The sequence below is a fragment of the Semicossyphus pulcher genome, unplaced genomic scaffold (genome assembly GCF_022749685.1).
Source record: "Semicossyphus pulcher isolate SPU_LCO1_2020_fin unplaced genomic scaffold, fSemPul1.0.p SCAF_9, whole genome shotgun sequence".
NCBI lineage: Eukaryota > Metazoa > Chordata > Actinopteri > Labriformes > Labridae > Semicossyphus > Semicossyphus pulcher.
This window is the reverse complement of record NW_027211770.1, coordinates 23,449,438-23,462,148: the sequence shown is the minus strand read 5'-3', so window position 1 is coordinate 23,462,148 and position 12,711 is coordinate 23,449,438. Positions and strand designations below refer to the sequence as shown.

Sequence of the window (12,711 nt, the reverse complement as noted above, 5' to 3'; positions counted from 1 at the left end):
ATATCATCCTTTTCTAAAGTCATCCCTCCTGCTTGTGTGGTTAAATCTCAGATGTTACACCATGCTGGGTACAAGGGATATGCACATCTAACAAAGGGCAACCAAGAATTCTTACAATATAATACTTTCCAAAAAAGGTCTTTGTGCTGGATTCTGTATGTAACTGAGGTGTGAAGTGGTAATCTCCAAGATCTCAGTTTCCTTCTCTTTGGCGTTACCTTTGGTGATAAACGGTAATTGCGGGAGCACACTTCCCAGATATCCAGACAGTGTCGCATGTGTGACGTCCATGGTTGGCTCTGGTTGGTCGGACGGTCGCTTTCCTTTTTAGACTGTTTGTCTTCATCCGAGCGTCAAGTTTGTTTCTTTTACTTTGGATTTTCACTTATTTTTGAAGTTGTATCTGTAGTCATCGATCTTTTCTTTGTTTGTTCAGTCATAGTAGATTACTGTTTACTCGCAACACTTGCAGAGACCGGAAAAGCAGCCGCTTAGTTCCGCCTACCCTCTCTGGCAGACCAACCACCGCTGGCTGATGGAGGACGTGTCACTAACTGGGTTAGGGTTAGCAGACATTAACAGATATTTATTTAAATGAAAATTATCGAGATTATTATTTTAAATAAGGGCTGCAAATTAACAAATAGCTTTATAATTGTTTCGTTTTGTTCATCTTTATCAATGTAGAAACTATTTTCTGATGTTAATTAAAAAAAGATTGATTGATTATGATCGTGTCCATAAATAAACTACTGAATTTAAAACAATCACTTCAGTGTCCTGTCCTGTTTTTAAATTGTGCCATTAAGAAATTGCTCTTTTCCGTCCTCTGTAATGTAGCCTGTGTTCTAATACTAAACAGTAGCAATGCTCCTAACCACACTGGAAGTAATTACCCCTCTGGCAGACAGGCGATCCATATGTGAACAGTGCAGAGGGAGGCCGAGCAGGACATTAACTGAGCATTAATTCTGTGATGCCAGCGTGACGCCAATTATTTTAAATGTGGTCAATGTTCTGATGGTTATACATTTCTCCAAGTAGCAATCAGGCTAACAAAAGGTCCTTGGTGTAAATGGAAATCAGGCTGGAAAAGGGGATGTGTAGCGTAAAAATGAACAGCAATCTGGTTGTTTAAATGAAACCAAAGTGTGAGGAAAATATAGATCGAGAAAACTGGTTAAAATATGCAGAAGTGTAAGTCAGATGGATAATGGCTTCATGATAGATATAGACGTCTGTATTTAGCACCATGGGAAACCTGCTTCCCCTCCCTAACTAACAGTTTGTGACATTTCTAATTGACCTTTCGAGACATTTAGAATATTGACATTTCTAAACTGTAGCACTCTAAATTTTCTTAATAGATTTGTAAGTCTAGACATGTAATTACAGCAAAGAGCTCTTTTTCTTTTCCTTGTTTTGACTCTGAAAGCTTTTTTTATAACCTAAAATAACATTCAGCACAACAGATGAAGCTCACCTCCCACCACATTTTACTGCTACAGATGTTAAATACCCTGCATGTTTAAAATAATGTGTGTGGATAGTGTAAATGCGTTTTTAAAGACCCCTGATGGCATCTAATGTTTGCGTTTAATGCTATTTCTGACTAAAATTGCAGGCAAGACGGACACACATTGCTTGCTTTTCCAATGAAAATAATCAGCCTAATACGCTGCAGATGTCTCATTAAATTTGCATATGATTATTGCAGCGTTACTTCAGTTGATCCTTTTCATCAAACCAGATAATACTTGCTGATTGCAGATTATTTTGGCGCAGGCAAATTTCATGGTATTATTTCACTCTTGGTGAGAAGCAATTAGGAGCATAAATCGTAAGGTTGCCGAGTGTTTATCAGAAATTAGCCAGCTTTCATGGATTTTACTCTCCTTTACGTCTCCGGGCGAGTAAAAACACAGCGCCGGGTGTGAGGGGTTAAAAAGGGGAAGATCACATGTAGCTGCATTTTCTTTTTCCGCTCTGGATTTGTTGCTTCTGAAGGTTTGGCCTTTTGAATCGATCGACTAACATGTTTAATACTAAGAAATTAAAGTGTCAAATGTTATACAAACACATGTTATAAAGAACAAAGACACATTTAAATGTATAGTTAAAGACATTAAAGTGATAATGTTAAAGATTTTCATGTCTGTTAAGTCACTGTCTATCGCCGAGGTAACACAATGGTGATGGAGCCTATGGCCCACTGATGAAAGCCTTTGCATTTGCAGTATAACAGACTGGGTGTCTGGTGCGACTTTCGTGGAAAAAAATCACAAGCAGCGCCCAGTTAGTGACGCTTTTTCCATCACCCAGCAGTGGTTGGTCTGCCAGAGAGGGTAGGCGGAGCTAAGTGGCTGCTTTTCCGGTCTCTGCGAGTGTTGCGAGTAAACAGTAATCTACTATGGCTGAACAAACAAAGAAAAGATGGATGACTACAGATACAACTTCAAAAATAAGTGAAAATCCAAAGAAAAAGAAACAAATTTGACGCTCAGATGAAGGCAAACAGTCTAAAAAGGAAAGCGACCGTCAGCGAGGAAAATCAAGAGTTACAACCGGAGCCAACCGTGGACGTCACACATGCAACACTTTTGGAATACCTGGGAAGTTTGCTCCCGCAATTACCGTTAATCGCCAAAGAGAACGAAACACTGAGATCTTCGAGATTGACTAAATTCTAAACGTATAAGAAAATCAACTTTTTCAATCAAAAAAGGTGAAATTAGCAGAACAAAAACCCACTGGTGTCTATAATTAAGAAGCACTTGAGGCCGGCAGCTAAGAAACAGAAGTAAACATGATTTATAAACAAAACAATCAGAGCCCTCATTTTCATCAAGTCGAGCTGATAGGAAATTTGTCACAAAAAACAGCTTTTGCTTCGATGAAACGACCTATAATCTTCATCACGTTCTACTTCACCAACTGCTTCTGCTATTATGACAGGAACCTTTTAACCTGCAGGCCAGTCCCACCTTTTCTGGCTTTACATTAAAGGCCCCTAATTCATACAAGCATCACTAACAGCTTGACTAAAATGTGCTGCCAGCTTCAAACCGCCCACAACCTCCCCTCTTCTTCCCTCCTTCCCCTGTCAATGATAATCTCTGTCTTGCTCCGTATATCTGAGGCCGGTCCCATGCAGACAAGCTGTCTTCAGATGAGTCACGAGGGAGCGTTTTCGCGGTTAACCACACTGCTCTCTGGGGGCGACCTGGACAGTAGATCGGCAGCCGGTAAAACATTCTCCGAGACAGGAGAGACCATCCCAGATTGTCTCGCCCGCACGCGGCGCGAGTGCTGAGTGGAATCTTCTGGGTATTGGCTGTGTTAACTAAATTGACATTGGCTTTCAACCTCCTGGCTATCCATCAGTGGAGGGATGAGCACGGGGGCAGGAGAGGTAACCCCCGAGTCTTATGCACTTCCTGCAGTCGTCCTAGCATTTGTTACTACGGCGATGAAAGGGGAAGTAGAGGAAAAAAGGAGGGAAAAGAAGCATCTTTGTTTCCTTGCTGATATTTTTGGTGATAGCCATTCATTTGTAGCGGTTTTGGCCCTGAAGAGGTTTGTCTTATCTGTTCCTTCTCTTCCTCTCTGGGGGGAAAATAGAGGGTGAGTGTTCTCCAGCATACTCTCTCACAGTTGATTAGTAACTCCTGCTCTACCCCTACGCTCCAGGGATTCTACGCCAGCTCCCCTTATACATCCCCTTGTCATGCACACACTCACACTTCCTCTGTTTCTATCTCTCTCTCTCTCTCACTCGCTCTTCCTCCACACACACACACACACACACACACACACTACAGTCATGGAACGGCAATTTGAGGGAATCACCGAACCAAGACCTGACATTTATAACAATGAGAGCTTGATTAAAAGGGCAGAGTGAAACGGTGTTACCCTCCATTCATTGTCCTTAGCACGAGTTAAATAGGATTTAAACCTGTGCATTGCGCCTGATACCTTCACTGTCAGTCCCTGATTGCTTCAGGGCGCTGAGAAGAAAAGGTCTGGTTATTGTAATGCATGTGCATAACAGTATGTAACGGAGGTGTCAGAGGTGACCAAGTTTACACGCAGCGTCTGGGAATAGATAAGGAGGACGCTAACGCAGGCAAGCTAACGCGGGCTGTGGTGTTTGAAAAGGCACAGGAATAAAGCTGGGTTTTATCTGGCTCGGGGCAACACACAAAAGGCGGCGGCGTTGCAACGTGGCGGGTTTTAAAATTGGGATCAAAAGGTTCAAGCTAATTAACAAGCTAAATAAGAGTCCCCTAGCTTCATCCATGTAACCACCCTCGCTCTTCCTCGCTCACACTTTTTGCTGCAGTACTCTGCCTGTGGTGTGTTTAAATGTGTGTGTGTGGTTGGTCAAAGCATACAGTGTGTCTGAAAAAAAAAAAAAAGCAAAGACAAATTGCACCCCGTGCTGAAATGTAAAAAATAATCACCAAATTACCTCCAACAAGATCATTCTAATTAACTGCCTTCTATTGCCAGTGCGACCCTGAGAGCGAAACGCCCCGCGATCAAGCTTTTCTTCTCCGACTGTTTTGATGTTATTTGACTTTTCCAGCAGAGCCCCGAGGAGGGCTGAGACGGGAGAGTCAAATGGAAAGGACAAGGGCACATAATAAAGACAAATGGCTAGAGCATGAAATTTGATTCATTGCCTTGGTACAGAAACATTTGCAGGGAAATAGCCAGCATTGACATGCCATGAATTTCAAAACTCTTGTCAAATCCAAAAAAGGCACACGTCCCGTTGTAATGACATCGAGTCCCCGAGGGGCCTTCATGCAGATTGTGGACCGAATCAATCAGGGAGTTGTTTCTGATGGACATTCCCTAGTGGAGTTAGCAGACTTAGCTGTTCAAAGGGTTTTTATTTTGTACATATCTCTAATTGTTTTTTTCAAGGTTTGATTTATCAGTGTCGAACTCCTTTTGGGACTCTTCTTTTATATCTTGATGTCCTTTTTGCAGCCACGTTATGAGGACATTCCCACCAGCTCACCAAATAACAAGGCATCCTCGCTCAAGGCCTTTCACACGTTTAGAGGAGCCTTACTTGTTGTTGTTTACTTCTTGCCTGTTCATTTGTCTTTCTGGCTCCTTCCCTGTACTTTTTAAATCATTTTTTTTCCTGCACTGATTTTCTGTCAATATAATTTTGTATATTGTATGAGCTCTGGTCCTATCTGTCAGCAGGGCTACAGAAAAACTACTGGCCTGATTTTCATGAACTTATGAGCCAAGAAGGAACCTATGGATCTGACTCACTAATGAGCATTGATATAAACGAGGTAGAATTGTTGTAGATTTGGAAGTACATCCGGACATATCGTGTGGTTGCACATTCAGGTGTGCAAATTATAATAGACTGAACTATTGCATCCTCATATTTTAAATCCAGAGAAGCATTTTGTTACCTTTGTTGTTCTTTTTTTTCGGCTTAATTAATAATATCTTTAGTTATAATCTTTTTGACATATGCTTCTACATCCCAAAATAAAAGAGACTAATTAAATTGTTTCCTTTTTTCAAGCATTACAAAATAAATGACAGTATACTGCAAAAAGTTTCCATTAGAACTTCTTTCTACAAAAAGCTAGTCCCTGTGAAAACTGTTGCAGGTGTGTAATTTAGACAGCTGAAATTGTCGCTTAGAGCCTCACGTGCAAAACTCCATTGTGCAAGGAGGAAGCAGAACACGTGAAACCAAACCGTCTTCCTGCTTCTACAGCACTAATAAGAGAGTATGTTTGTTTGCAAGCCCCAGTTAAGATCCAGTTCCATCCCTGAATAGTAAAAAAAGACAACCAATGAAAAAAATATCCACCATTTACACATCAGGACGTTTGTCCATTTATTTATTTTTGAAATAAAAAGCTGACATTTACAGGCAGAAGGATCTCAGCACCTTATTTATTTCAATGTGCATCAGAGGCATATGCTTGCAGCAGACCTTTCACTGCCGAGCACCCACTTTGTAGTACAGTATGAAAACACCATCTGGTGTGTTAGCTGCAGCTAGGCTAAGCTAGCTGGGGCTCGATGGGGCCCTGCTGTGTCACAGGATTATCTTACTGGTTGGGAGATCCGCTCTATTAGCCCCTAGTGGCTGGGATTATTGGATGATCATTATTATGTGTGACTGAACAAGGAGCTAAGTACCTGCATTTCCTTGACGCACTTAAGTCTTGTTAGCGTTAGTGATCGGACACATTACGAGCACATTTCACATTTATTACACCTTCTCTGAGACATTAACGCTCCTGTTTGTTTAATACACCCTGACTCAGACGGTGTGTTTAATACAGTTTGACTGGATTTAGTGACTTAACTTGAAAATAGGCTCTGTGTTTGAGCAAGAAAACAACCCATCGCAGGCCCGGAGCACGTATTTGTTTGTGGAAGTGGAATGCTTCTTTCTAACGCGTCTGCACAGGATCACAGACGACAGCACGCTCAGAGACGGGGGCCCTCTGCTCAACAAAACGAACATCTGCCGTTTCTCATCAGCGAGATTGAAGCTAATGACGGGCCGTGAGTGTGCTGACAGAGAGAATGGAATTGGATTGTGTACAAGAGGCCCAGCGAGACCAGACATATGTTTTGGAAAACAGTGGATGAAGTATGGCTTTATAAAGTGTGTGTCCACGCTTGTGTGTGCGTGGACTTGAAGATGCAGAGAGCAGGAAATAGACCCCTGTCTTGTTTCTGAAGCAGTTTATTTTTCAGAGCATGTTTGTGCGCGTGGACGGAGGCGCAGAGTGAGCAAGCGCAGGTAACACAACCGCTGTATTCCTCCAATCTTCAATCTCTGCTTTCACTAACAGATAATGGAATTACACATGAAAGAAGCATCTCCTCTGTATCCAATTCTTCTGTGACCTCTACCAGCCTTTGTTCACATCCACCACGACAACTCCCCGACCCCGAGCCTCCACCAGCCCTGCTTCCTCCCTCGCTCTGGGGGGAGATTAAATTTAGATGGAAATAAAATATTCATTTGCACTCAGCAACTGATGGCCATCTTAATTTGATGCAACTTTTGATGCAACATTGTTCCTTTTCATCACCAAAAAGACTTTTTAAACGTCCTCCTCTTCTACCATCCTCTTGTGGGTGATTCTCAATACAAGCAGCCCTTCTGGGTTCGGCTTTGTTAAAAGTAGAGTCGCAAAGTACCATTACTGCTTTTTTCGCACTCTCTTGAAATATGTCTGAGTCATTTCACATGAGACATTTGCAAAAAAAAAAAAAAAAAAAGGCCCAGCGAGGAGGATCTCGGGAGCTTGCGAGTGGAGAATGCACTCTCTCTCTAGTTCGCTGGAAGAGTTAATCACATGAAAACTTCTCAGTCGCTCTCTCTCTGCTGCTGCTGCTGCTGCTGGTGCTGGTGGTATGGGGATAAAGACAAGCCTCTGAAGTGGCTCTGTGTTTGCAGACTTCAACCGAAAGTGGTGACCAACGAACCCGATTTATCCCACTGAAGCTTATGAGTGGTCACACTGCATGCAGCTTCAAGTGCTGCACATCTTGTCAGCTTACATTTAAATGTCGGGGCTGCTTCACGTCTGCAGGCTGGCTGCAACGGAGCTGCGGCCAGGTGTTGCAGGGGCCGAGCGACGAGTAAGGAAATGAAATCAACAAGAAATCATGAGGCGGATTGATTAACTGGCACTGATTAAGTGCTTTAAGTATTAGGTAGATAAAGTAATTGATTATTCAATAAATCCCTGTCAGGCAGTGAATAACCTCAGTGAGAGGCAAAGGAGGCAACAAATGATGAATTAGTTTCATCAATCTGCAGATGCAATGTATAATAATCTGTCATTACTGCATGCTTTATCAGTAGATACATGCATGTGATCACATTCCCAACTTGGGTAATCCCTATCTGATGGAGGAGAAAGCAATGCATGCAGGGAAATTAATATGGAGTACAGCATCCTTCACGCTCATCTTTTTTTAAAACACGACATATTTTCATGTCAGCAAACACACGAACGAGAACATCCTCCTCCCGCACTTTCCTCTTTATTATACCAACATTGCATTATCAGCCGAGATGGTTCCTAGACGAGATGAGAGGTTGCAAAAACATGTCAGGAAGAGAGAGGGGAGAAAAAAAGACAAAATGCAGGCGGAGGGAGACTGAAGAGAAGCACAGCGTGTAAGAGGACAAATACAGGAAGAGTGCGCTTTTATTCCCTCCAACAAATAAAAGCTGCAGAATGAGACGGAGCGACCATCTGGCCTCAACTTGGAGCAACGCACTGTAAAAAGCACTAAAATCAATGGCAACAACTCTACCTTGGATGCCCACCATTACCCAGATGGTGTACTTGGAGAAAGAGCTGCACAGGCCACCTCACCAGGAGCAGACACAGCACAGACAGAGAGCGAGTACCGCCGCCCACCTCTGTGTTTCTCTTTTTCACTGGGTTTGTTTGTGTTGGGAACCAGTGCTGAGCAGCGACGTCGGCCACCGTGCACCGACTATAAGAGAGCCCTCTGTTGGTTTTAGCAGGAGGGGGGCTGTGACACACACACACCAAGTACCAAATAATAAAAGGAGGGGAAAAACGGGCACTACACACCCACTCAAAAAAGCGCTCATCCCTAAAAGAAGCAACAGACTGTGAATTTCAACGTCCTCACAGAGGATACAACAGTTTTTTCTGCCATAATAAATACACACGCTCTCTTCTTGCTTTCCCACTATTAAAATATGTTAATTTAAAATAAAATAGACGAAATTTTGAGTGTAATTCTGTCCAATATTATAACATGTGTCTTGTTATTTTCACACAGGCCTCCTTTTTAAGAGGACTATATAACACGGGTACACACGCATGCCCGTTCTGTGTGAACGCTCAGCTTTAGAAGATCATCTTAAGCCGTTTGATTTTCTTATTTTTTTCTCATTTTTAGGAATAGTCGAAAATTCAGCAACCGTCTCTTTCTGCGTGTCCCTCTTCTCCGCTTGTCAGAATCCAACCTCAGAAACAACACAAGGAAAAACCAGACTGGCTCCCCGCACCGTGAGCCATGATAGGTTCTAAAAAAAGCAGTAGTGCAACTGTGGCACATTTCAAGGTAAATTTGTCTCAGCACTTTGACATTTTTTAAAAACAAAGCCTGTCAGGTCTATTTCAAGTCTTCATTTGAGCTGCTGCAACTGTACAAGAAAAAGGAAATGGGAGGAAAAGAAGACGACGTCCTTTTGACCAAACGATTTCAGAAGAAAGAGAGCTTCAAAGGAATTATGCAGTTCCTTAAGACGTCACCAAAGTCCATACACAGCAATGTCAGAGGAGTCACGGCTCCTCGGAGAGCAGCTGTCAATCACGGGGACGTCCTGAGGCCTACAGTCACACACTTCATTCTGTGCGTTTTCTGTTGATTCTGTCTGCGAGAAATTACAGAAAAATATGAAGGAGGCTTGGCAGCGTTCATTCAAGGTTATAAGCTGAATAATTATTCTCCATCCTGCTCGAGTCTAATGACTTTAATTTGAATTATTGTAGCTGTTCTCTGACCACCCACTGAGCCTGACAGGAATTATGAATTAGAAATCAGAGAGGGATGTTGGTGATTTGCTGATGTGTCAGACAGGAGACAACTGGTTCAGAAAGGCCATTTTACTCCTGTTAGACTGCTGGAATATACAATATGCAATTTTTTTTACATCCATCCACTTTCACCTCTCATTATTTATACCTCCAAGACAAAAAGCTCCAATGCCATTAAGATGCTCTCCCTCCCTGCCTGCCTGCCTTCACGCCAGCTGTTGTAGTGGTATGTTAATGTGGGCCAATGCCATTTTGAGTAATTGTCCTGCATGGCACTCCGCCAAAATGTCAAAAACGATTTGCCTGGTGACAAAAAGCGTATTGATCTTCATTCTGCTCTTGTCTCTTGGCGGCGCAAAATGTTTCATCACATCGCCAGCCTCCGAATGACAATTCTCACATTGTTCCTCAGTGAGTGATTGGAAAAGTGACAACGGCTGCACAAACCCTGCTGCTGCTGCTGCTGCTGTTTTAAGGACGGAGGAAGGAAACTTAGAACCCCAAAAAATATTTTGTGCACTTTTTGTTTGCAGAGATCAGATCAAACTTTTCTTATCTCCCTTTGATAAAAGTGCGTAAAACTTTCTGTTATCTTATTCATACTAATTTACCAGGCTGTCCTCTTAAGCTCAAACTTCCTTTGAGAATGGCCAAGAGCCTGGTGACTCAACAAGCTGCCTGCAAAAAATGGAGCGGACAAAGCAGAGTGCATAGAGGTCACACTAACCCACAATATTTCACTGCGTGCTCGCTGAGTGGAGACTGCAACCCCAATGTTATAAGCAATCGTCTTTAATAATGCACTGCTACCTGGTTGCTTACTGGTTGCCCCTCGTTTAAGGAAAAATGAAAAATCATGCACGAGCCAGAAGAAGCGGACGGTAAATGAAAGGGACTGCTCATTTACGCTCCAAAACTACCCGCGACGAGGACCCGCACGGAATAGGCAGCAACTTTCAAGGTTATAACACAAATCTGAGTGTATGTGTGTGTGTAAATGCAGGGTACATGTGGAGAACTTACCTATTCGAATAACATTAGGCATCCCGTAAGAGTACTGAATCCAAAAGAGACATGCAAGCAGCGAGGTCCAGTATTCCCAAATCGCGCTCCGGGGAGACAGCCAAGTGTTTCGCATGGTTGTAAAGTCTCGGGATCCACTTTTTAAAATTCCAAAGACGGCTCAGAATTGCTCATCAAAACTGAATTCGACGGAGCATAAATGGATTTTGGTGTCTGCGACAAATGTGCGCTCATTGTACTTGATGCAACATTCTCTCTCTCTGTTTTTTTTTTCTTTTACTCACAAGTCCGAGAGCAGCTCGATCAGGATGAAGCCCCCCAGTCCCCTCACAGGCGGATCAGTGATACACCTGCGAACACAGGCTGCTACAATTAGCCTGCAGGAGTCTCTGTATCCCCTCCTTCCGCCGATGCTATCTGTCTACTGGCGAGTACCACGGCAACAGCCGAGCCTGGCTCCCGCGCCGCTGTGGAGGAGGAGAACTGCGCCTGCGGAACTTTGGGTCGCCTCGAACGACTCGAGACAAGCAGAGAAAAGCGTTACACGATGAGTGCAAAATGCTTACTGCAGTTTAATCACCTCAGTCAGGATAACTGCCCGTGCAACACAGAGGTACTTTGTGAAGCAGCTCCGTGACGCTCCTCTCCAGTTGCGCGCGGTGATAGCGCGAGGCTGCTTATTGAAGAAGGTCCAAATCTGTTCAAAAAGGCTCTTTGTTACACAGTGTTCATTTTCCAAACCTTCTAGTTTGTGCTGGATGGAAAGGTAGTGCAGAAAGCCGCGCATCTGCGTGCGTCTGACGACCCTGCTTCCTTCCGCGGTGCCACTAGAGGCACGCGTCGTTACGCACACTTGTCAACTATGTCCAAGAAGTATTTTATGGAGGTGAGAGGGATCCGAGTGATGACCCGGTTATCTACTTGTCCAGTTGTTGTAAACACGTGCATTACGCTGTCCGTGAATTCCTTTGAATTTGATGTAATGAGATTTCAGGATTTAGTGTTGTCAGGAATGTTACACATGCAGATTTATTTCTTATTTACTGCACTGAGACTGAAGAAGCCGTTTTTTCCTTGCCTCAAGCAAAGAGACGGAAACCCCCGGCTGCCTGCAGGATTGTGAATGGGATGAATTATTTGCATGAGGGAAATAAGTGTCAGCTGGGGATTGGGCCATTGACAAAGCAGGCTTCTTATCGCTGTTATTTGAGACATTCTGTCTGTGTCAATGAGTACATTAAAGCCCCGTAACTGCTCGCTGCCTATCTGCCTGTCCATTTTTCATGCCTTACAAAGAGCCGTCAAATGCAAGCTGCAGGTTACACATGCAAGCTCACAGAGAAGGGGGGCTGCTCATGTCTCTCAGCACTGCAGAGGAGGAGGGAAAGCCGGGCTGAAAGAGGCACCTGTTTATGGTACTGATTATAGTAAGTGTGTTATGCATTTAGCCTAAAAGAGAAAAATGAAAGTTCTCTGATCAAAAGGCTGAAATTAAGTTTGGAAAGATGAAAGCAGCAGCCTGTGGGGATTAATTTATTACTCTTTTTAGAAGATCTAAAAAGATAGATAGATAGATAGATAGATAGATAGATAGGATATAAAGCCATTTGCATGACAGATAATGATAAAAGTGTATATTTTAGATTTAATATTCCTAATAAGCCACCAACACAAAAATGATGGGTTTTTTTACATAAATGATTTGCAGTTTTCTTCTGAAAAAACGCCCTGCTACATCCCTTTGTGCTTAATAGAACAGTGTTGATGAGATGTTGCTGCGGCTCATTGGTTTTATTTTTCTGTTTGGAATGGGGGAGAGGAATAAACTGTGCATCAGGGGGCATGCACGCAAGGAACAAGCCAGACTGACTGCCACTGCATATTCATGTCTCCCTGAGCAGATTTATCGCCTCTTGGCACAATGTAAGGACTATCAACGTGAGTTATGTGGCCCGGCTCTCGCATTATCGAGATTCATTGACTTGCTGCTCTTTCAAATACAAAATGTACACAGCTCGAGCAAACAAGACATTCTGGGTCTGTGGGTGCCCTCTATAGAGAGATGGAGGGCTGTGCTCTCAATCACCTG

General features: G+C 43.2%; 1 protein-coding gene across 1 annotated transcript in view; it reads right to left on the bottom strand.

Annotated features, from left to right (window-relative positions):
• Nucleotides 1-11,033, bottom strand: part of grik3 (glutamate ionotropic receptor kainate type subunit 3) — a 102,474-nt gene extending 91,441 nt beyond the window's left edge. The window contains exon 1 of the mRNA XM_069655531.1: nt 10,623-11,033. Coding sequence (XP_069511632.1) covers nt 10,623-10,737 — 115 coding nt within the window. The 5' untranslated portion in view covers nt 10,738-11,033. The remainder of the gene's footprint in view (nt 1-10,622) is intronic.
• Between the last annotated feature and the right edge of the window lie 1,678 nt (nt 11,034-12,711).